Here is a 25736-nt window from a genome sequence, read left to right on the forward strand (position 1 = left end):
GCTGTCTTCACTTTGCTGACTAGCGGCAGCGTGCATGGTGACACTCGAGTCTTACTGCTTTGATCGTGAGTCCGGCTGGTGCCTACTTCACCGGACCTCCCGTGCACAGGGGAAGCTCGGTTTATGACTGTCCCGAGTCCAACATACGACATTTCGAGCTTACAAACAGTGCGCAGTTACATAGTTTGCGAAGCGGCATAAGAATACACCGCGCTGAATGAGACCTATAATGTTAATGACCACACCAGACTGACGAAGCAATGTCCAGTGCTTTTAACAAAAAAGGCATGAATCTGTATGATTTTCTTTCCAACTTATTGAATGTTCCCGCCATACTTACTGTTTTTCATTTGATTGTTTTATATTCATGGCCTACAAGAGTTTTTTCACATTCAACCAAGGTAAAGATTTAGGTTAACGTCAATGCTGCTAGAAATTGAACTTTGTCTGTCTATTCTTCTTCTCTTCTCACATTCTCTTAACACACCTTGTAGAAGCTTCTCCTTCTTTCGGAATCAGTGTTGCGAAAAAAGCAACCAAAAAAACCTAACACATGCTGCGTTAATTCACTGACATTCGCTGCACTTGCCCAATATGTTGATGTCTTGCGTGACATCATACACGAGAGTGGTTGAAACTGCCAAGTCTTTATGTGAATATAGAGCCGTATCTTAACCCCGTAATCTGGTTCCACTCCGAAGTGCACAACCTCAGGGGCGTTCAACTTTGGAGGTTGCAATGTATGTGAGTTGATGAACATTTCTTATCAGTAGAGGAAGTGATTCCCAACCAGTGCGCCGAGGCACATCAGTGTAATTGTACCAAAAAATATTGTATCTTTGTGCATCTATTTATGCCAGTGAGGCATAGTGACAGACGGAACAAATAAATGCCTTACATACAGTAATTCATGTATCCACTTTTTGTGACATTTTTGTTTGTTGGTGTGCTGTGAGATTTTTCAATTGTAACATATGTGCCTTGGCTCCATAGGTTGGAAATCACTGCAGTAGAGACAACATATTTTCATATTTTCATCAGTTTAGACATGCCGTTTCAAATAACAGAGGACACTATGGACATTCATTTATATACTGTACATTGGGTATGCAAAAAAAAATAAAAGCTGTTGTCATAAAGTGGACATACAGTAGGTGTTTTTTTAAATCGGGCAGCGATGATATGTTTGCAAGATTTGTTACATTGAAAGCAAATACCATATCAAATGGGTTATGGGAACAAATCAAAAGTCAGCAAAAAGGCAGATACACCTGAATGCAACAGCTGTCATGACAACAAAGTGCTTCTTCTCTCTGGGAGCAGCTGATTGATGAGATCACGTTAAACAAAGCAACATCAAAAACCTGTTTTGGGATGCTGCATTGGCAATCATGTTTTGTTTTATACAGCAATGACACATCACGAAAGAAGAGTCAGTCAATTTACAAACTGTTGTTGTTTTCTTAATTTTCACAGCGGAAAGACGAGAAAGCCAGAAAATGTCGAGTACTGCCATCCCCCGACCAGGTTGCCCTTCTCCAATTTCAGGTAGACTTTGTCCTCCTTTTCCAGATAGAGCAGAACTCCGTTTGTGGCAGCCTCGCGGGTTACATCCTTGTCCCCCGCGAAGGCTGAAATGACAGGCCTCCCATTTAACATGAGGTTCACCTGTCAAAGTTAGGCAATTAAACAACTGTAGAAACATCTGCAGATTTTGGGGGCTCATTCAATGTGTAACGTAAAACATGCCGCTCAAATGTAGGTGTAAAAAGGTTCAAAACGGTGACCTGCTCACTGAAATTGAAAGAGTCTGGATGAAACCACTCGATGATGTTACAGTAGATGGTCTCTACTTGCTTTTCTGACAGATGGTCTAATTACCTTCGTTAAGCACTGTACAGTATTGTATATAGTTGTCGTCTGAGGTCATTTTCATTCACCTATCAACATTCAACCTTCAGTTAGTGTGCATCAATATTCCACTGTATTCTGAGTCGGACCAGCTTTCCCTGCAGTCTCAAAATGTTTCATGAATCTCACTTTTAGTCAGAAACCTACTTAGTAGGCCACGACATTTATTTGGTGCCCAATTCTTATTTCCTGTCTGTATCCAATGTTTTTGACTGTCTAGTTCCATGTACATTTCAAGTGAGACATATGCGATATGGCCGTGTTTACACTGATGGAACACATGAAAAAGCTAGCATGTGCGGATGCCCAAATTGCACGTACTGTAATTAACTCCACAAGCATCAACAATGGCTAGTGACAACATAAAAGTAAACACTAATACATAAATAATACTAATATTATGCATTTTTTTCACAATTTAAAACGGTCAATTTGAATATTTATTTTTAATGACCAGAATTAATTTTACCTGATACCCTTATAAGAAACAACAGAAATCTAGGACATTTCACCTGTAACTGTCCAGTATGCAGGTATTTATTTCAGTCACACTGGATGAATTTTTGTCTAAATTGTTTTGATCGTATCGTTGTAAATTAAATTGAATCGGCAACCACGAATCGTGATATGATTCGAATCGTTGCTAAAACTAATCATTACACCCAGAATGGACACGCCTCTTATTTACATTTTTAGATTTAATTGCATTGTATTTCATGACATGAAGCTCGCATTGACACATCAGCCCTTTTAGACTGCACTCGCATTGGAAACTTCCGATCTGAAGATGTCCCATTCCAAAAATTCTACATTGTTTTATTTGAATCATTCCATGTGAATCAAGCCTAAAGCTGGGGGGGGGGGGACATACCTGTATGGTCTGACTCTGGTACACTTTAATGACATGGAAGTTAAAACTGTAGACTCCTTTTCTTGGGGACAAAAAGACGGACTCAAATGTGAAGAAGTTTCCAATATTTACGAGAACCTACAAGAGAAGATAGACAGAAGACAACATAAACTCACAGTCCAACTTTCCGTGGTTTTCTAAATGATTGGATGGTTTGATTATCTGCTGACTTTTCTGTATAAAGATCCTACAGGCTTGAGATTTTTTCATCATAATTTGTCAGTCACATGAAAATGCATTGATTGCAATTTGTTTGCAGTTTAAAATTCCACTTGTATAGATACTGTACCTGCAAAACATGGGTGTAAAGTGAATGGAGTGAGGTTGCCCAGGCTGGGGAAATGAGTGCATCAATAACTTGACCTTTTTTGTTTACTTGTTAGATGATTGTAAGAACTATTGTACCAATGAAACTTGTTTTAGTGCCCAACCCTGAGTCGTATTGTTAAATACTTGGAACCTTACGTGAAACAACATTTTATGGATGAAGGTGTCTCAAACGTCATGCAAAACTTTGGTGTTCCATTGTGCGGAATGTCACGTGAGACCTCAGTTCAGTGAGTATCAAAGAATTAACTCTTTGTGTTTTGCTTTTTCCTTGGATAAAGGTACACTTGGAGGAGTGTTAAGAGAAGAAAAATCCTCGGCAGGCTCACGTTCAAAGCAGTAAGTCACAATATGCGATGTTGCTTGTCCTCAAATGTAAGCTTCATTGTTTTAACCTTTTACTATTAAGAGAGATCAACTTATTTTCACACGTGTATGACAATGACGAATATTAAAATGCAATACTTTAAAACATTGCCTTTAATAAAGGAACAGATTAGTGTGACTTCCAGTATTTCCATTGGGGAAATCTGTATGAATCGGGAACAACCAGCTTTCGAGAACTGAAACAAACAAACAAACAAAAAACACCATCTTATGAATTGATCATTGGTTTACTGATTGTCGACCAGTCCAGGGCGTACCCCCCGGATCCAGCTGACCCACAACCCAAATGACTGACAAGCGCTATAGAAAATGGACGGATGGATGCATGGATGGACTCCAACCCCCATAGTCGCCACTAAACTGTGGCAGTTTACATCTTGACTTGTTTTTCGTAATAAAAGCAAGCATATTGGAAAGACCTCATGCCTCCCAAAAAAAAAAAAATGTTCTGTATTGTTGGGTGAAGTACCATGAGGGTGTCTGGTTGATCTACAGGTGTTGTGCAGGATGGAATTCCCCCCACCCCGCCTCCTCCACACACACACACACACACACACACGTTACATGACACTAGCACGAACAAGCCAGACAGTGGCACAGTCAAAAACACGGGGAACTGTTGTTGTGAGCCATAACACACGGAGGTTGAGGACCTGGTCGAAGTAGATGATCCTGGTTTTGTTGCTCATCTCGGAGGGTTCGTGGTTGTTGCTCCTCACCGCCGAGAAAGCCACCTTGGAGTTGGCGGCGCGCACCGAGATGCCGAGCGGCGAGTTGGACGCCCGCCAGTCGGCGGCCGGGTTGGAGTCGCACACCACCAGACACTTGCCCTCCAGCACGACGGGCTCCGTGTCGTTCTGGGCTCGCAGGGCCGCAGCCAGAGCCCACAGCACGCTCCAGCCCAACACCCGCATGTCCGCGCCTTGTCCGCTAGCGGGTCCGCACGTGCGCCGCGTCCACGAGAGACACCCTCATCGCGCACGCCGTCCAATCCCCACGCCTGAGCGTGTCCTTAATCAAGCAAACGTCAATGTTGGTCCCACCGCCACTGACAGCGCGCTCGGGGCTGAAGAGATTTGCTCGCTGGTGCTGCGGGATTGCGCGCCCGAATGCTGCGGCCACCCTCTCTCACTAGACATTCATTAACAATGGCCAGGTACGCCCAACCCACGTCGCGCGCAGCGCCTCTTCAGCGAGCGCACCACGTGAATACATTTGACGGAAGGCAGGCTCTCGAATGAACCTTCGCTTGTCAACTGGTTCCGCGGATTTTGTTCAACGCAACACTAAAATGCAATTGGCATTAAACAAGTCATTCTTGACAACCATTTTTGCAAATGCTGCCAGGCGTGCTGGCAAGTCCACGGAAGTCAACTCACTTTCCTGCTCACTTGTCACAGGGGCTGAAGATTATTATTTGTGTTTCCGGTGAAGTTTTATTGTCATAGCCCCCCTAAGATAAAATGAGGTTTCCCAAAAATGGAATCCCTTCTCCCCTCCCCCCACCGTAAGGAACAGGTGCACTTTACTGTAACAAGCCAACGCTCCTCTTCATCCTTCCTCGATTAGATCACATGAGAGTTTATCGCACACAGACAGGTAAAATATTAAGAAATCTTTCGTGTAGCTCTTCTGTGTACTTCAGTTCCAAGGATTAATTAGGAGGCGAGGTATGGTATCTTAAGTATCTTAAGTATCTTGGGCATGCCAGATTGCAATTTACTAAGTTACAATTTAGGTGTCTCGCAAGTGTCATACTGTAACACATGCAACATAAAAGATAAAGCAAGTCATCTCTGGGGTTCTCTAGTAGACCATTAGTATTGCATTAATACTGTATGTGTAACTCAGCTCACATCAGGTGTTTGGAGTCACATGGCTTCCGTAGGGCAAACTCGCCCTCACTTCACGGGCATGACATAAGATTATGCTGATATGCATGTTTGTCATATGTTTTATTACTTTAGTGATTTGGTTTCAACCCAGGAGCTTCATTTTATGCATTAATTTGCACATTGTCACTACAACGGCATCTGCTTGGTCTGGGTTGGCACTGCCCCTCTTGCTCCGAATTTAGCTATACGAACAGGTCATTCCTGTTTAATATAGAGTTGTTCTACAAACCCCAATTCCATTGTAGTTGGGACGTTGGGTAAAATGTAAATAAATGAAATAAAATGATTGGAAAATCGTTTTCAACCTATATTCAATTAAATACACTACAAAGACTAGTTATTTAATTCTCATACACCTGTTTGGAACATTCAACAGGTGAACAGGTTAATTGGAAACAGGTGACGAATGATTGGGTATAAAAGGAGCATACCCGAAAGGCTCAGTTGTTCACAAGCAAGGATGGGGCGAGGTTCACCACTTTGTGAACAACTGCGTGAGCAAAGAGTCCAACAGTTTAAGGACAATGTTCCTCAACATACAATTGCAAGGAATTTAGGGATTTTATCATCTACAGTGCATAATATCATTGAAATACTCAGATAAGCTGAAGAAATCTCTGCACATACTGTAAGCAGCAAACCAACATCCAATTCCCGTGACCTTCGATCCCTCAGGCGGCACTGCATTAAAAATATTGTGTCAAGGGTGTTGCCCAGAAACACTTCAGAAAACCATTGTCAGTTAACACAATTCGTCGCTACATTTACACATGTAAGTTAAAACTCTACCTTGCAAAGCGACAGCCATATAAAAACAACATTTCTGGGCCCGAGCTCATCTGAGATGGACTGAAGCAAAGTGGAAAAATGTGTTGCTGTCTGAGGAGTCCACATTTCAGATCGTTTTGGGTAATCGTGGACATCGTATTATCTGGGCCAAAGAGGAAAAGGACCATCTTGATTGTTATCAGGCCAAAGTTCAAAAGCCTGCATCTGTGATGGTATGGGGGTGGGTAGGTGCCCATCGCATGGGTAACTTGAACATCTTTGAAGGCACCATTAATGCTGAAAGGTACCTACACGTTTTGGACGAACATGCTGCCATCCAAGCTATGTCTTTTTCAGGGACGTCCCTAGTTATTTCAGCAAGACAATGCCAAGCCACATTCTGCACAAATTACAACAGTGTGGATTCATAGTAAAAGAGTGCGAGTGCTAGACTGGCCTGCCAGCAGTCTAGACCTATCTCCTATTAAATATGTGTGGCACATTAAGAAGAGCAAAATACGACAACTGAGACCCCGGACTGTTGAGCAACTTAAATTGTTCATCAAGCAAGAACGGGAAAGAATTCCACCTACGAAGCTTCAACAAAGTTCCCAAATGCTTATTGAGTGTTGATAAAAGGAAAGGTGTTGTAACACAGTGGTAAAAATGCCCCGCCTTTTTGGGAATGTGTTACAGGCATCAAATTCAAAATGTGTGAAAATTTGCAGAAAAAAACAAAACAAAGTTCATCATTTTGAACATTAAATATCTTGTCTTTGTAGTGTATTCAATTCAATGTAGGTTGAAAATGATTTGCAGATAATTGTATTCTGGTTTTGTTTACATTTTACACAACATCCAAACGTTCTCGCAATTGCAGTTTGTACATCAACAAAAATACTGGGATTCACTCTATTTTTTTTTACGCCCACTCAGCTGGTCTCTATTGGCAACTTGGAGCAGAGGTCTCCGCTGCAGTGCACAGTAGATGAAGGGCCATGACAGTTGGGGAAAACAATCAGACAGTCAAACGCACAAGGAAGAAATTACTCCCAACAATATTTATATAGGGAACATTTTTATTCATACAGACTTTTATTCATACGACTCCCAATACAATCTATTTATCCACAGCCCACAAAGCCATCTACTGGATTTGGTAGGGCACTGCCCCACTTTCCCAAAGGGCAAAATGGCCACCAAACAGTATACTCCCCCAAAATGGTAAACATTTATTTTTGCATGAATTTAAATGTTTCATTCTTTGAAACAAAGCCATACAGTAGTGTGCAAAAGTATTCGCCCAACACTCGCTTTGTTGTTTAAGTTTAGTTTTCAGTCATGTTGACATAGTAACATAGTACATGATAAATGGACAATTAGCAAGATTACAAATAAAATACTAAAATTTGCAGAGGGGCGGTGCTTGCGTCAAGGAAGAAGACATTACATTTCGGTGCAAATATAGGAATTTCCTTTTTCACCATTTGAGTCACAATGGCATCACCCCAGAATCACAATGGCACTGCCCATCTGTTCATCATCATCCAAGAGCCAGGAAGAATTCTGCTAACTAACAAACAAATGGATAAACAAACACAAATATGACACTCCATGTTTTTTGTTGTTGTTTTGTTTTTTGTCACCAAGAAGAAGAACAGGATGTGCACAGAAAAGGGAGATGCATTTAGTCTTATTGTGAAGCGAATTACCTCCCAGGTACAAGCATTAATCTCCCTCTGCACATTTGTATTGCCTTTATGTTAATTAAAATATTGTTAGTACAGCTCATCAAGGTTTTATGGTTAGACCCTGAAACAGATTATTTATATTTCCTTTGAGAAAATTGTTTTGTTTGAGGGTCCACTGGAAATGGGAATAGAAAGCAAAGGGTTTATATTCTTGTCGTGTCAGTAATGAATTCTAATGTCCATTGGCATCTACATAACATCAGCGCGGGCCCTCTTGAAGTCGTGGATGAACTGACAGATGAAGCCAAAGAGCTCCTGAGAGTCCTGGTCGACCACCTCTCCAAACTTCACCTTGCAGAAAGAGAAAACACACACGGTAACTTGCTTGCAAGGACACACGCACATACTTGGAGCCAGAACAATTACTTCACAATTAGTGAGTGCAGTTTAGCCTAATTAGGGCAGCAGTACCGGAGTGCCGCATGTTTGTTCTTAACACAGGTTGTTTGAATTAATGACCTCATAAAGTGCTACAGCATGCCAACTGCTCCTCTGGTGTACTTGAACACTGACTTGGACATGGATAGCTTACTTAATGCTCAGCTGGATGGTTAGGGGTCACCAACGCAGATTTCCAAACTTTTTAAAGGTTGATGGGGGTTAAGTGGCCTAATCCACGTGCCGCATGCTGGCGCGAGTGCTGCTGTCAGCTTCTGAATTTTTTTAAACTACTTGAACAAATATGAAATAACATGACATTTAATTTCTGTTCTCTCCCTCAGGCATCACAAAGTTGACATCCATCCATTTTCTGTACCGCTTATCCTCACTAGGGTCGTGGGTGTGCTGGAGCCTATCCCAGCTATCTTCGGGCGAGAAGCGGGGTACACCCTGAACTGGTCGCCAGCCAATCGCAGGGCACAGAGAAACAAACATCCATTCACACTCACATTCACGCGTACGTGCAATTTAGAGTCTTCAGTTAACCTACCACGCATGTTTTTGGGATGTGGGAGGAAACCGGAGTACCCGGAGAAAACCCACGCAGGCACGGGGAGAACATGCAAACATCACATACGCTAGGCCGAATTTGAACCCCGGTCCTCAGAACTGTGAGGCAGATGTGCAAAACCAGTCGGCCAAAAAATTTACATATTAAACATAATTTTATATATATAAGTTTATATAAAGGTTGCCATGACAATCTGCCACGACTTGCAAACTCTCTGTAGTCCAGCAAGATGAAGAAATGGTCTTACCAAAGTTATAAAAAAATGACAGAAGTACATTAAAATAAAATCACCAAAAGATTCCGAGACGTTGGAAGAATCTTTGTGTGCACAGAAGCAGCACAGTCCAAAACATTGAATGCCCCTGACCTTCTCCTACCATCCAAAGCGAAAGCCATGTAACAGCAACACCCAGTAGTGCTGCCAGTCTCTCTGAGCCAAAGCTTATCTCAGGTGGACTGACACAAAGTAAAAAGGTGTGCTGTGTTTTAAAGAGTCCACATTTTCAATTATTATTTTATGTATATTTATATATTATTACGGTGGACAAGTGATTAGCATGTCTGCCTCACTGTCATCTTGGCACTGACCTTCCTGTGTTGAGTTTGCATGTTTTCCCCAGCTTGTGTGGGTTTTCTCCAGGTACTCCTGCTTCCTCCCACATACCAAAAACATGCATGTTACGTCCACTGAAGACAACTTTTTGTGTGCATGTGAATGTGAACAGTTGTTTGCCTATATGTCCTGATTGATTGGCAGCTAGTCCAGGGGGTTCTCACCCAAAGTCAGCTGGGACAGGCTCCAGCTCACCCATGACCGGAATGATGAATGATGAAAAGTGGTGTAAAAAAATAAAGTATATAAAATTGATCAGTTTGAAAATGGAATGTATTATATTGGTAGTGTATGCTGTTGACCTTTTATTGTTGTTTTACACATGTAAATTGGAATACAAGTGTATGTATACAGTTAATTATGTGTCTATATAGTTGCAGGGCTGTCAAACTCATTTTAGTTCATGGGCCACATTTACCCCAATTAGATCTCAAGCGGGCTGGACCACAATATTTGTGTCTCAAAAATCCATAAATAACACCTATTAAAAATGTTCCCCATTTTTTTGGTGCAAATAATTACAAGTACTTTTGGAAAATATTCACATTTATTCATTATTATCTTGTTGCAAATGTTGTTGCAAATCATATGAGCAGTTTGAAATGTTTCACCAAAAACTATTTCAACAGCATTATGAATCAGTGAGCGTGCACCATTCAGTTAGCATCCTTTGTAAATGTATACATAAAGATTTAAGTTGTGGCAGAAAAAAACTAAACAAAAACATTCCATCCATCCATTTTCTGAGCCGCTTCTCCTCACTAGGGTCGCGGGCGTGCTGGAGCCTATCCCAGCTGTCATCGGCAGGAGGCAGGGTATGCCCTGAACTGGTTGCCAGCCAATCGCAGGGCACATACAAACAAACAACCATTCGCACTCACAGTCACACCTACGGGCAATTTAGAGTCTCCAATTAATGGATGTTTTTGGGATGTGGGAGGAAACCGGAGTGCCCGTAGAAAACCCACGCAGGCACGGGGAGAACATGCAAACTCCACAAAGGCGGGGCCGGGGATTGAACCCGGGTCCTCAGAACTGTGAGGCTGACGCTCTAACCAGTCGGCCACCGTGCCGCAACGTTCCAACAAACCAACCAAATTTTGTAATATTCAGTGTCTTAAAACATTTCTATAGAAGGTATTTATTTTCACAGTGTAAACATGGCACACCATTTTATGTAAGTGTGCTCCTGATACTTGGCATTGTTTGGCCCTCACAAGTGTATCAATGTCATTTAAGTGTTGTCAGTGCACCCTCCACTGGACAAAATTAGCAACAAAAGTTACTGTTATTAAAAATAGCAGTGCATGTGTTGTCCATCCCAGGGGCCCGATTGGATCACCTGGCAGGCCGGTTCTGGCCCGTGGGCCATATGTTTGACACCACTGGTCCTACTGTATATGTAGTCACATATACTGCAGATACTTTTAAAGACCCTGTAAAGTGAATTCAGAGAGACGTTTCTAAATACATAAGTGAAGATAATTGCTGAAAATTTGCAAAGAATAAAAACTGTAGTACTGTATTGTGGAGCTATAGTGTTAAACTATTTTTCACAATTTCAGTTTTCCAAATTTTTGGGGCTTGGCTAAAATGGTGCACAGTGACCCACTTGGGTGGTACGCATGAGTCGCCCCTCCTTCACTATATAAGCACTTGAGCTGCCCAGTCACGTAGTTGGGAGACCAGCATTTATCCCCCATACCGCACTATATTATTTCTACTGCTACAGCGTGCAGTTAGCAAGCTAAGTATGCCTACACCCCGAAAATGCATCTTCTCTGGAAGCCACAATGTACAGAACAGCTCGGTGTCATTATTTCAATTTCCAAGTGTTATGCATTTTGTGTTATGCAAAGCATTGCGGGTATATACTGTAACTAGCAGGAAGTACGTGCTCAAATGTCTGTCATTTAGTGTGAGCCGCAGGCTGAATGATGTGCTGCTGTGATAATAAACGGCTGACTTTCCCTTAAGTGTCTTTATCATGTGGACCTACAACACCAAGCGAGGTAGTGACACAGCAGACTAGCCCTAGCCCTGTCCACGTCAGTTCCCAGGAGCCTCTGGTAGCCAGTTAACTTGCAAGATCTCGTCGGGGCGTAGAAAGCTCCATGACAACTTGGTGGGATATATTCCAGCCACCCAAGGCTTTAAGCAGATATATTTTTACTCCAACATATAAGGATGTGTAGGGATGAGAAAGAGTTTAGACATAGCCTTCTGTAGTGGTGTAGGATAGGTTAAATTTCGGATTAGGGTGGATTAGGGTTAGTGGGAAACGTATTAACGCCGCCACACTTAAATCACATCTTTTCCCAAGTGGAAGCAGTAGGACGTGTTCTACCGGGATACAGCAGCCAATCATAGTGCAGCGGTGCCTGCCCTTTGCAGTAATATTGGAGCAGGGCGTGCATGGGAAACCGAATAACGCGTGAGTGACAGCTGATCAGGGAAGTGGGCGTAGTTTCAGCAAATTTAGCGGATACGCCCACAGCACTATGTTGCCAGTAGTCTTCTGTAAGGAAAGTACCTATTGGCTGTCCTAAAAGTCGCTGGATGACATCATAGCCTCATTTGCATAATCGATTTAAATGGACCCTGTACGAGAGAGAAATAACGTTGTAGGAGAGATAAAAAGTGACTTTTGAAAAATGCTACGTATAATTGTATATAAGTTGTTTTATTGTATTATTCTATATAATTTGTTTTCTTTAAATTTAAATCAATTTTGTTCTGCATTTATAAATGTTAAGAGTATCGAATTTGATCAAAATACTTTTGACTGGCTCATCAACATGAACGATGGGACTGGGACCGAATCGCGGTTTTGTGAGCCATTTTTTTCTTTTCATTTTTTCATTTTTTTTTTTTTAATCACAGCTTCTCCTTTACTCCACTGAGTGAGACGGTGAACGTTCACAAGAGGAGGAGCGGGTGCTGCCGTGAGCCCCTCACTGTTTGTTGAGCTCATTAACTGCAGCGTGATACGTGCTTTCATGTCTCCAAAACATCTGAAAAAGTCGCTGGATTTGTCGCTTTTGAGAAAAAAAAGTCGCTAAGAGGAGTTGGAAAGTCACCAGATTTAGCGAGAAAGTCGTCAAATTGGCAAGAGCCTCGTGTATGCTTACATACAGTATACAGTCTGCCTTTGTGTGTCAATATGTCCACATGATTTCATATACTGTACAATATGGTAAATGGATTGCACTTATATAGAGCTGTTTATCTACGCCATTACAGTGATATAAAATATCAACATAATCACAGTGCCCAAGGCCTCACATTTACCCATTCATACACCAATGGGCAGTTGCTGCCGTGCAAGCAGCTGCCAGGCCACTGCGAGCAAATTAGGGTTCAGTGTCTTCCCCAAGGACACTTCGACATGAGGACAGTCAGAGCCAGGAGTTGAACCAGTGACCCGTTCTACCTACAGAACCACAGCCGCCCCTATGTGTATATACAGAACTGCATTTGTGGATATGGGACTAAGTTTGTGTGCGTCTCTCCCTGCAATGATATACTGTATGTGAAGATGTATGAATACTTCGATGAAACACAAAAGCCTGCTTACAGCACGTCACATTGCAAAGTGTCTCTCCGCAATCCCACTCTGTTTACTCGCCTCAACGTATTAAAAGCGGCCACAATGTTTCATAGATCGAACATCTTGAATAGTCAAGGTAATCATTAAACATCATCTGCCCATGGGATAAAATGAGACTAAATATTATTAAATAATGCAAGTCTTTTTTCCAGACCCCTTGGTGGTCTGCAGCAGCCAGCCCCCATCAACGCTCACGATGGCCCTGCAATGGCTTTGTGTTACATCGCATTACACAACACCGCACTGCATTACATTACACTATACATCCATCCATCCATCCATTTTCTGTACTGCTTTGTCCTCACAAGGGTCGTGGGCGTGCTGGAGCCTATCCCAACTATCTTCGGGCGAGAGGCGGGGTACACCCTGAACTGGTCGCCAGCCAATCGCAGTTATACTATACAACACTAGACCAAAAGACACACACACAAAACATTTGGTATACTCTATATCAACTCACTGAAGGCCCTAGTACGAAATGCGCTGCAACTGGTTTTCAGTAACATTGTAATATTGTTAAAAGTCATGAAAGCAGTTAGACCAGATGAGATTAAAATGTAAAACCAAGAAAAAGATCCTAAATTTAATAGAAAATGACAGAGCATTACTCATTACTCTACAGTAACTATTTTGTTTTCACCACAGCGCCATTTGATGGAGCAGGCAGGACAAGACCCTTCTTGCCCCAGAGGCTAACTTTCTTGGCAGCGGCACAACCATATGACTAAATAATAAGTACAATCACTAAGAGTCTTGACTTAAGGAGGAGGATTTTAACATGGGGAGACAAAACATCAGAGGCTGCACTCGTTCCGGTCTCTCGTCGCTCACTCGAGCATGAGCTGTGGCGAAACAGAGCAATCTAATTTTGGCTTCCTATAACCCAATTGTCTGCTCTCCGAGCGCTCATTCCATCATAGCTCTGCACTGAGAGCCATTGGTGAGCACATGTGGGCTTTCTATAGAGATGGATAGTGGCCATGTGAAGGGTTTTTCTTAAAGATTGGCTCAGTTCTTTTGGGGAAAAAAAAAAAAAAAACGCACACAAAAGCATTAGAATGTGAACTTGAGCTGTTCGGACATAAAAAAAAAAATACGATGCTAGATAGCAAAGAAATGTCCTTTATTACTTCCACCAAGCAATGTTGATCCCATACTACTAACTCTTATGCCTGGATCAGACTACAAGACAAATTTGTTCTTTGACAATTGCACTATGTTGGACCACTGGCATACAATCTAGCCGTATCTCGGGCGGACAGCGGCAAAACTACACGACATGTATTCCGATACCACCGTATCCCGTCTTTTACGATCACTGGGCTTTATCTTGTCAAATCAAACACTGTTGGAGAGGCGGAACCAGAGAACATGTCATCGGTCAACAAGAATGGATACACTCGTTACCATGGCGACGACAACAACAATGCGCGCCAATGTATTCTGTCGGAGGAAAAAAAAGAACAAAATGAGGAAAAACGTGTGGCGGTCATCACCGGTGCTCAGGAGATCACGTTCATGAAAGGATTGCTTGAGGTATGTTCACATACTTTTAATACAATACGGCTCGCAAGCAGGCAACAAAACATTATGTAGCCTAGCAAGCTAGTGCTAGTACTAACGGTTGTAAGTAAACATGCCAGCATTCTCTCAAATCATGCTGTAAAGCCTCGGTAAACATTGGTTTGTGAGCGTTAATAAATGTTGACAACGGCAAGCACGGGAAGCGATGCATAGGTCACAATATGCAATCCTATTGGTCGACGTCAAGGTGCGCTGTCATGCTAGACTTAATTTTTGCATCGTAGGGCTATCGTAGGGCCAAATCGTTGGTCGTGGATTATGTCACACTACAGGAAAATTTGTAGTTCCTGACAAAGTACGTCGGGGCCGATCTAGGAAATCTGCTGCGATAGCTAATTGGGCCAATATCGGGGCTATAATCCTGCAGTCTGATCTAGGCATAAGGCGGTGTTTCCCAACCTTTATTGCGCCAAGGTAGATATTTAAGTGAGAAAAAAATGTTACGGCACAACCAAAGTCCCAAAAATTGGATTCACAGGACATTTATGTATCTTCTGCCAGCACCTGGAATAACATTTAATTGGCATAGATGAACAAAGATACACTATTTGTGGAAAATAATGTTCCGACCAATTAATTGAAATTGGATAATTTCCCATGGCACACCTGTTTTTATTAAGGTGCCACAGCCCCTTGGTTGGGAATCACTACTCTAAAGAATTTTTGATTATGGTGATGTGGTTTTTGCATAAATAAATAGTAGAACCCTATGGTCCCAGAATTCAGTCAGTAGTTGATTATGACAGGACTGGAGTGGGACAGTATCAACCCAAGCTTGCGACTGTTTGAATTTACCGGCTTGGATAGTTTTATGATTACTATCCTCCATCCATCCATTTTCTGTACCGCTTATCCTCACTAGGGTCGCGGGCTGCTGGAGCCTATCGCAGCTATCTTCGGGCGGGAGGCGGGGTACACCCTAAACTAGTCGCCAGCCAATCGCAGGGCACATAGAGACAAACAACCATTCGCACTCACATTCACACCTTCGGGCAATTCAGAGTCTTCAATCAACCTACCACGCATGTTTTTGGGATGTGGGGGGGAAACTGGAGTACCTGGAGAAAAGCCACGCAGGCACGGGGAGAACATGCAAACTCCACACAAGCGGGGCCGGGATTTTTAACCCCGGTCGTCAGAACTGTGAGTCAGATGTGCTAACCAGTCTACCACTGTGCCGCCATCTTCAAACATATTTAATGTATTTAGAACAAAACACGGATATCTGCTTAGAGCCCATTTAAATCAGGGATTACCAAGATGCCAGAGTATAGCTTCTTCATCTCCTCACAAGACTTAATCAAGGCCAAAAGATCTGCGTTGTATTTCTCCACTGCCGCCTGGGGAATAAAAAGACATTGGAGTGCAGGTAAGTGAATTTTCAATCAGGCAGTCTGTGCTCGTCTCTAATTATTCTTTCAGAAAAGTCCAGTCTCTTTAGTATGCCGTGTTCATACTGCTGAGTCGTGGCTGGTGAATGAGCTCAGCTAATTAACTTCACATGCAAACAAACTTTCCTTGTTATAGCTGTTGGCGTATCTACTCGCTACATACTGACATCACCACCTACTGTACCTACTCATCACCCATCTACTGACCAAACCTACTCCTAATATACTGATCTACTAACTACATAATTACTTTCAAGCTACTTACCTACCTACTCACCACCAATCTACTGACCTTCCAACCTACTATCTACAGTACCATGCAAAAGTATTGGTCTCCTCTTGAATTCTTATATTTCTGCATGGCACAAATATAAATATCAGACAAAGATAACCCAAGCAAACATAAAATGCAGTTTTTTAATGATGATTTGATGTATTAAAGAAAAAAAAACTAGTCAAAGCTACCTGGCCCTGTGTGAAAAAGCAATACTTTTTCACGGCACTGTACATGCCTACCTTCATTATATGTGATACCTACTCGCCATCAATCCACTGACCTACCAACCTACATACCTCTCTTCAAATTACCGTACTTCCCCACAGTAAGTACTCACCACCAATCTACTCAACCACCAAACTACCACCTAGCTACCTCCTCTCCACGAATTCACAAATCTACTAACCTACTACCTTCTTATCACCTTCAAGCTACTTACCTACCTACTCACCGCCAATCTACTGATCAACAACATAATACCTATTGTATACACCTACCTTCAAACGACTTACCTACCTACTTGCCACCATTCTACTGATCGACCAACCTTCTTGCTAGCCAACCTCTACTTTTCTACTCACTACTTGATACCCACTGAACATTGAGGTGCATTTCAGCAACCTACCAACTAACCACCCTACATTCTTTCCCTACCTACTAGCTGAACTAACTTCCGTCTACATTTCTGTTCCCTAACCATCTACTAACCCATCTGTTTACCATCATGTCACCTCCCTAACGTATGTTGTGCTTCTTACAAACTACCACTAGGTTTACTTGTACCACCGACCTCTTACCAAATTGCATGCACAGGAGCTACTATTATTCTACCCACCGATCGCATGCTCCACACTAGACTTTTGAGGGGGATTTTTTTTAATCCAACTTGAAATAAGGTTGTATTTAGAGCTGCAACAATCAATTGATTAATCGACAGCTGGTCGATTATGAAATTAATCAACACCTGTTTTGATAGTCAATTAACTTTTTTTTTTACTTAAAATTGTCCAAATATTCTTATTTCAGCCTTTCAACAGTAATTATTCTCTTATTTCTGAAGTCCTCTTTCAAATCAGACTGATTAGCTTTATGTTTAATCAAACTAAGACATTTGCAAACATCAGCTTTGACTTTGGAAAACAATGATTAACACTTTTCCAAAAGAATTATCGATTCTAAAAATATTCGATAGAGACAGCCCCAGCTGTATTATAACAAAATATGGAAAAAGCTAAGTGTGAATACTTTCCAGATGCACTGTTCCTACCTGAGAGTTATCTATCGGTTCTCTTACCCATGACGAACCCACCAAACTTCAAGGGACAGCATAGCTACTAAACTACTGTCATGCTACCTACCTACTAACATACTCTGCCTACTCCATGAACACGTACCTTCATGGCACTTACCTATCATTGTACCACCTGCCATCTGGCTACCTTTGTGTTACTGACGTAGCTACAAATTTTTACCAACTCACAAAGTGGCTACAGTATTATAAACCTCTAAATATTAGCATCAGTTTTTAATCTTACCTTCAGGTCTTTGCTGAAGTGTGCATGATGTCCTCCAACATTTCTCTTCTTGGAGGCTTTTCCATACTGGATGACTTTCTGCAGTTCATTTTTCAGGACTAAAACACACACACACACATTCATACATAATTATTGGGCTGGGGGCCATTGGGGCCAAAGCTCTGGAGCCTCATGAAATTCTCCTATAGTACTCACCGTCTACCTCAGCGGTTAGGCCTTTGACAGAAGCTAAGATATATAGAGAGAAAGCTGTTTGAAAGCTATGACAAAAACATTTTTTTCATCTTTGCTCAAACGTTGGAACATAAATACCTCCTGGGACTGCTTCAAATTCCGCCAACTCGTTGGTAAAGTTGGCCAAGAATGGCTCATGCAACATAATCTGCTCCACAAGGGCATGGAGCAAGCTGAAAGTCCGTTTTCTCCCACGAAGCTGCGACAGCTGTGAACGGAAAACGAAAAAAAAAACAATTCCATGAGCACACTACCTTTTTTAACCAAAATACCTTACATCCAGGGAAGGTTGAATGTATTTGGTTGTGTGTGTGTGTGTGTGTGTAGGTTTATTCTTAAGAGTTCCTACGTGTGAAGGCCAGACAGTAGAGACTGTCAATGCAAAGATTCAATTAATTCCTACAAGGAGTTTTTTTTTTCTTCTCCAGCTAAGGTTTAAATTGGATTTTCTTCATGAAAATACAGTGCCAGCTGAAAAAGGTGAACACTTCTATATCAAGTAGAATGCAAATATGTTGGAAAAAGCAGAAGTCTGCTTTGCTAAGACTTTACTGTTAATTCATCAATGATTGTAGCTTTGGTTTTATTGCAAAGATGAGCAATGTTGTCTAATTTCATAATGAGACAATACAAGTTAAAGATATCTGCCTTTACAAAGATAATAATGCTCATTTTCTAACGCCCAATCCCCCGAGGTCATACAGGTCTCAGCAAATGTTGGGCCAGTGAGTGTAAAACCATCTTCGATGCCTTTATCTTTCAGTATATTCAGGCATTCATTTAAAAAGAGTCTATTGCAACGTAATAGCTCAACCAGACCACACCTCAGAAGGGAACGGAAGGGCTCTGCTTCATTAAAGCGGGCTGAGGACATTTTAGGTGTGGGCCCCGCACACAGGCCCTTAAAGCCTCCCGGTGGGGACACTTGCACACAACAGTGGTTGAAATTAAATTCGGAACAGTTACACCTATATGTCCAACTGCTACAAGAGCTCAAAGCAATTTAGACTTTTCAGAGAAACACGTACGCGCGATACCCTTTGTGCATTTCAATTTCTCATTGAGACTAGCAGGTCAAAAACACATCAATTGCTACCTTTAACAACTTACATCTCTGGTGTGATACTATTCTATTTATGTGCTATACTATTTCCAACAATGATGCAGAAACCTAATTTGTACAATGCTATTTTATGCCGTAATATTCAGTTTTCTGCTATGCTGTTTAAATACCATTACTATGCTACGCCAGGGTTTAAAGGCTAAGTTCAATTATATTATGGTATATATTCTATGCTATACTATGATTGCACTATTTTAGGATTTGATGTGCTGTACTCTTTCACAAATAATATAACAAATTATTTTGAGCGATACTTTCTAAAATATGCTAAGCAACACTATCCTAGCGGCACGGTGGACGACTGGTTAGAGCGTCAGCCTCACAGTTCTGAGGACCGGGGTTCAATCCCGGCCCCGCCTGTGTGGAGTTTGCATGTTCTCCCCGTGCCTGCGTGGGTTTTCTCCGGGCACTCCGGTTTCCTCCCACATCCCAAAAAACATGCATGAATTGGAGACTCTAAATTACCCGTAGGCATGACTGTGAGTGCGAATGGTTGTTTGTTCCTATGTGCCCTGCGATTGGCTGGCAATGGATGGAACACTATCCTAGTCTTTTGATATTTATATTGTTATGTTTGGTATGCGGCACGGTGGACGACAGGTTAGAGCGTCTGCCTCACAGTTCTGAGGACCAGGGTTCAATCCCCGGCCCCGCCTCTGTGGAGTTTGCATGTTCTCCCCGTGCCTGCGTGGGTTTTCTCCGGGCACTCAAGTTTCCTCCCACATCCCAAAAACATGCATGGTAGGTTAATTGAAGACTCTAAATTGCCCGTAGGTGTGAATGTGAGTGCGAATGGTTGTCTGTTTATATGTGCCCTGCGATTGGCTGGCAACCAGTTCAGGGTGCACCCCGCCTCCTGCCCGATGACAGCTGGGATAGGCTCCAGCACTCCCGCGACCCTTGTGAGGACAAGTGGCTCAGAAAATGGATGGATGGACGGATGGATGTTTGGTATGCCATTGCAATGCTCTGGATATTTGTCTGCTATTATGTGGTAATTCATACTATGACATAAGTATGTTTATGGTTTATGATATGCACATGATATGCACAAAAAAGGGAAAATTGTGTGTAGAGAACTATTTTTCTCACTGTGCCAAGTTATCAAAATAGCATTGTACTTTTAACTTGCGGGTAAGTAAATTTCAGTCAGTTTTTTTTTTTTTTTACATTTACTCGGGGAGTTGAATCAGTGTTTCTAATTTAGAGTATTTTTTTACACATTTATCTGTACTACTACTTAAACCTGCAGTATGTAACAAGAGGAGATGACACAATGCTGATTAAGCCTACCAGCTCCTCTAAGATCTTGCTGTATTTTTCAGAACTTGTTTTTTTGTTTTGTTTGTTTGTTTGTTTTTTTAGTGAATGCCCGATTCATTTCCCGTGCTGGCCCACCTGGTGGTGCACCGGAAATGACGTAGTGGAAATGATGGCACCGAAATTACCCATCATACCTAGCAACGGACGCAGCATGGCCCCTTGTCTTTTGGAAAAGGCTCACTAAACATATTATTTTGCATTTCTGTAGCAGAAAATTATCATACAATAATTACTGTGAAAATGAAACAATAATAATTGCTGCGAATGAATGAAACCTCTTTCCGAGGACCTCTTAGCTGCCCGACAAGGTGCTTTATGTTAAATGCACACACCAAACAATGCATGCACAAACGCAGCAATAATAGGGAATGGCTCACTCTGTTTTTATTGTGTATTTCTGCCTGATAGCTCTGCTTCACAAATACAAACAGGCTTCGATGATAAAGGTGTTTCAATAAAATCATCCTCATCGAACTCCTCTCCTCCAAGCTTCTGCCATCTGCCAGTAGATTCACAGCTTCCTGACAGGCAGGACAGAGCAGGTGAGGCTGAGGGACACCACCTCATTTACACGCACTTTGGCGCCCCAAAGATGTGTCCTCTCACTGCTGCTCTTCTCTCTCTACACGAACGACTGCACCTCAACGCAGCCGGCTGTCAAACTCCTGAAGTTTGCAGACAACACCACAGTCATCGGCCTCATCAAAGACGGTGACGAGTCTGCGTATCGACAGGAAGTGGAGAGGCTGGAGCTGTGATGCAGCCGAAAACAACCTGGAGGTGAACACGCTCAAGACTGTAGAAATGATCGTGGACTTCAGGAAGGATCCTTCACCACAGCTGCCCTTCACGCTGTCCAACTACCCTATGCCAACCGTTGAGACCTTCAAATTCCTGGGAACTACAGTCTCGCAGGACTTGAAGTGGATGTACCTCCTGCGGCTTCTGAGGAAGCACGGCCTGCCAAAGGAGCTGTTGAGGCAGTTCTACACAGCAGTCATCGAATCAGTCCTATGTTAATCCATCACAGTCTGGTTTGGTGCGGCCACAAAAAAAGGACAAACTCTGACTGCAACGGAAAATCAGGTGGGCCGAAAAACTCGTTGGTACCTCCCTACACACCCTTGAGGACTTGCACGCTGCCAGAACCAAGACAAAATCCTCTTGGACCCTCCACATCCTGGTCACCACCTATACCAGCTCTTTCCCTCAGATAGGCACTATTAATCAATGCAAACTAAAACTAGCACACATTCCAACAGCTTCTTCCCTCTTGACATTAACTTCTTAAACAGTTAACTTATAATTCCATTGTAACATGCTGCCAATTTTGTCTTGAGATTGTTTTCACATAGCTGTTGGGACACTTCTCCATTATTTGTGCACTCACTGTAGTAGTCTCATCCCTCAACAATGCATATCTGCAATACTGGCCACTCATGTGCTTGAGAAGTATCTGCACCATTTGCACAATTGTCATTGTTCCAGATTATCGCTTACTTGTCACTTTAAATTACTTAAATTTCTTGAAGTTTCTGCGCCATTTACTCAATGGTCACTGTACCAGACTATTGCTCTATTCGTCATTTCAACTGCTTTAAATTGCTCGAGGACTCTGCATCATTTGCACAATTATCCCAAGAAACTTGTATAAGCATGAGCACATTTCCGGTAACCTTTCATTGCTCAGTGACTCTCCGTAGTGTGTTTTATGTTTTTATGTCTCAAAAGCATTTTTTTGTCAAAATGGCTGTCTGTTGTCGTACTAGAGTTGCTCCAACTACCAGAAACAAATTCCTTGTGTGTTTTTGACATCCCTGGCAAATAAAGATGATTCTAATTCTGATTCTGAAAGCAATAAAAGCCGCCTGGCGCAACCAAAATCCATACATCTTCCCCAGGAGCCCTTAGCTGCCCGACAGATGCCGGATGTAAGATAAACAAAGTTCAGCAACGTCCGAGCAATTCATGCACAAAACATAGCAATAATAGGGAATTTAGAACAATGACCTCTTCCGTAAAATCCATCTTTTTCCAAACTGGCTGTCCTTAAAGCGACAGTTCCTGTTTTTGTAATACTGCACCTAGCTTTAAGTACAGAGTGTGAGTACTTTCCTCCAAATTTCTTCAATTAATACATTTGTAATGCTTTATATTTTCTATGCTATTCCTGTGCTATCAACTTGGCTTTGCTAACTGAAAGATACTGTATATATGCGATGGTCAGTTATGGTACGCAATGCTACTCTTAGATATGCTGTTGATATTTCTAAAATGACAGCTACAGCTATGCTATGCCATTGGCATGCAATGAATGTCACTATGATGCGCTAACTAATGCTAGGCTGTGCTATTCTATGCTATGCAATAGACTAGAGTGACTAGACTGTGTAAATGTTCATTCTGTTTATGAGTTTGAGATACAAAGCGATCGCTCTTGAAAATGTAGCCGTCAGAGACCTGAATGAACTTAAGCGGCTGCAGCAGGAAAGCCGAGAGTCAAAATGAAGAGAAGCCCTGTTGTGTATGTCAATGAGCGACGTCCTTTAAGCGCTGCGCCACAGCTCAAGTCAGCCAACAGCGGTGTCGTACTTTAGCTAAGGATGAGAGGCGGAATCCCTTGGCCTTTTCCTTTCCGGCGTTCTCATTGAGGTAATTGCCGATGGCCAGCGTGTACTCCAGCACGGAAACGAATGACTTGCAGGTGTGCAGCTGCGTGCACATTGCAATCTTCTGGCCAATCAGCTGCAAGGCAAACACAGAGTCGAGTTTATTATTTTTGCTTGAATTAATATCCCCACACAACAAACATGCTTTGAATGTAAGTAAAAGGGCCAAAATAACTTTTTTTTTTTACATTCTAAACACCACCTCATTTGACCCAATGAGATGAATAATCAGGCCTGTGTTGTTGGGTGAGATGATTCGTTGGTATGTAATTGTGTCAAGTGCTAATATCCCTATGGAAAAATACACAATCTCTCGGTTTAACAAGCACGAGGCGGAAGTGAAAGTAGGACTGTTTCGGTTTTGCCAATGAGCTCTTTGGAGGAGACGAAATGGATGATGTGGGAATTCTCGTCATTAACAAAGCCTCCGCACCAGCCAGCACCAATATGCCGCCACCATACACTTATGTTGCCTTATTTTCCACACACAAAAAAAACATCTTGCTTAGAGATGAGCATACTTCCACAGAGGAGCTGATATGGGGCTATTTTATATACAGTGGTGCCCCTAAAGTCAAATACCCCTAAGGTATGCCTGTAAAGGTTAAAAACTTAACTTTCACATGAGGCATCAGCTCAGTAAGCCTGAGCATGTTTTGCTTTTATTTGTCTTTTGTCTTTTTTGTGTGAAAGAAAAGAAGGAGCAGGCTCAACAAGGGGTGTTGCGAGAAAAAGAATGTAACAAAGGAATAATATACCATACATAGGAAATTATTTAAAGTCAATGGACTACTTTTTTAAGGCAGTAAGAGGACTCGGGTTAAAATCCGCCCTCGCCTGTGTGGAGTTTGCATGTTCTCCCCGTGCCTGCGTGGGTTTTCTCCGGGTACTCCGGTTTCCTCCCACAATGTGAGTGCGATTGGATGTTGGTTTCTATGTGCCCTGCGATTGGCTGCCGACCAGTTCAGGGTGTACCCCGTCTCTCACCCAGGAGTCAGCTGGGATAGGCTCCAGCAGCCCGCGACCCTAGTGAGGATAAGCGGTACAGAAAATGGATGGATGGATGGAATGATTGGTTTATTGAACAGACAATTCACATTAATAAACATTACCGTAACTGTGCCAGAGAGAATGTAAAAAAAGTCATCTAAAAGCCAAACTTTAAACAGCATATAAAGTTGCAATGATAATGTTATCAAAACTTGTAAATATGCAGAACAATCATTTAAAAAAAAAAAAACCAGAAAGGTAAAGAAAATAATAATGTAAACTGAGCATTTTTGACATCTTACACTGAAAGGTACGCTGTTAAACATTCCAGTAAATTATACAGTTATTTATTTTGGGACTGGTAACTTTTAATCGGTTTGTTTTTTCTCTCCTTAATAAATGAAATCACCATTTAAAAACAGCATTTTAAGTTCACTTGGGTTATATTTGTCTGATATTTATTTTGGACTATCTTAAACATTAAAGTGGGGAAACTAGACAAAAATATAAGCATTTGAGAAGGGGGTCAATACTTTTTCACAGCACTGTACCATACAGTAAAGTACTTTAATGCGATTATACAGTAATTAACTACAGTTCCCACTGCATCATGGGATTTTGGTTGACGCCACACAGAGTTTTCCAGTAATTTAAGTTACTGGAAACCCCCTATGAAATGTCTAACAGTGTGCTATATGAAACATGTAACATGCAGGCTCATAAAACAAGACATAAAAAACTAACAAAATAATTAAATCAGGAATGTTATTGTTCATAGAAAAATGGGTTATAACAACATTGTACTGTATTGTTAGACATCCACCGAACTATGCAATAGCAAAAGCACACACATAGAAAGCACGCACATTACATAAAATAAAAATCAGTCTGACAGTAAAACTGAGTGCTGGGTGATATATCGTGAAGCTCAATTCGATCTATATTTTATCAACGCTCAATAAGGAGAAATGAATCGATTTGATTTTGTATACTTTTTGCTACTCCACGAGATTTCGTTGTTTCGCGAGACTTCCTTGGCAGCTCTCGTTGCGCGGAGACAACGTAGAGGAGAAGACGCTCGTGACGAGCCAGTCACAAATAGTCCCCAAAAAAGAGCACGAAACGTCTGTCATTTGGAAACAACCGTGGTCTGCAAAACGTGTAAGAAAGATGTTGCGACAAAGACTGGCATATCCGTGTAAAATCACCTAAAGATGAAGCATGTTATCGAGTGCGATGCGACACGCCAAAGAGCCGCGACTCCCTGTGCTGCTCCTGTAACCTCAACAAAACAAACTTAACAGGATCCATGTTCAGCTCCTCACGTTATGAGAGGTGGAGCACCAAATGGAGGGAGGGAACGTCAACAATCTCATTCTATATACTGTAGCCATTGGCCATGATTCCTATTTATACAGTGGAAAAAGATGGATTCAAAAAGCTGATGATGAGCCGACGCCATATGGGCGAGCTCGCTGGCTTGCTA

At 42.0% G+C, this 25736-nt stretch overlaps 2 protein-coding genes across 15 annotated transcripts in view; both read right to left on the minus strand.

Annotated features, from left to right (window-relative positions):
* Nucleotides 1-1171: 1171 nt before the first annotated feature.
* Nucleotides 1172-4778, minus strand: cbln4 (cerebellin 4 precursor). Its single transcript, XM_061790603.1, has 3 exons — nt 4189-4778; nt 2783-2899; nt 1172-1668 (listed from the first exon to the last, which is right to left on the minus strand). Exons 1-3 carry the CDS (start codon nt 4447-4449, stop codon nt 1471-1473), a joined length of 576 nt encoding a protein of 191 aa, XP_061646587.1. The 5' UTR covers nt 4450-4778; the 3' UTR covers nt 1172-1470.
* Nucleotides 4779-7270: 2492 nt separating this feature from the next.
* The window catches only part of LOC133486030 (uncharacterized), a 63468-nt gene continuing 45002 nt past the window's right edge, over nt 7271-25736 (minus strand). For 9 of the 14 annotated variants that reach the window (XM_061790649.1, XM_061790633.1, XM_061790642.1 and 6 more), the window contains 6 exons: nt 23184-23336; nt 18224-18353; nt 18107-18139; nt 17912-18009; nt 15965-16048; nt 7271-8240 (listed from right to left, as the gene is read on the minus strand). In XM_061790649.1, coding sequence (XP_061646633.1) covers nt 8139-8240; nt 15965-16048; nt 17912-18009; nt 18107-18139; nt 18224-18353; nt 23184-23336 — 600 coding nt within the window. In that variant the 3' untranslated portion in view covers nt 7271-8138. Of the gene's footprint in view, nt 8241-15964; nt 16049-17911; nt 18010-18106; nt 18140-18223; nt 18354-23183; nt 23337-23976; nt 24287-25736 lie in introns of those variants that run through there. The other 5 variants (XM_061790674.1, XM_061790665.1, XR_009790909.1 and 2 more) reach the window with 5 other exon arrangements.

The sequence above is a fragment of the Phyllopteryx taeniolatus genome, chromosome 1 (genome assembly GCF_024500385.1).
Source record: "Phyllopteryx taeniolatus isolate TA_2022b chromosome 1, UOR_Ptae_1.2, whole genome shotgun sequence".
In the NCBI taxonomy this organism is placed as follows: domain Eukaryota; kingdom Metazoa; phylum Chordata; class Actinopteri; order Syngnathiformes; family Syngnathidae; genus Phyllopteryx; species Phyllopteryx taeniolatus.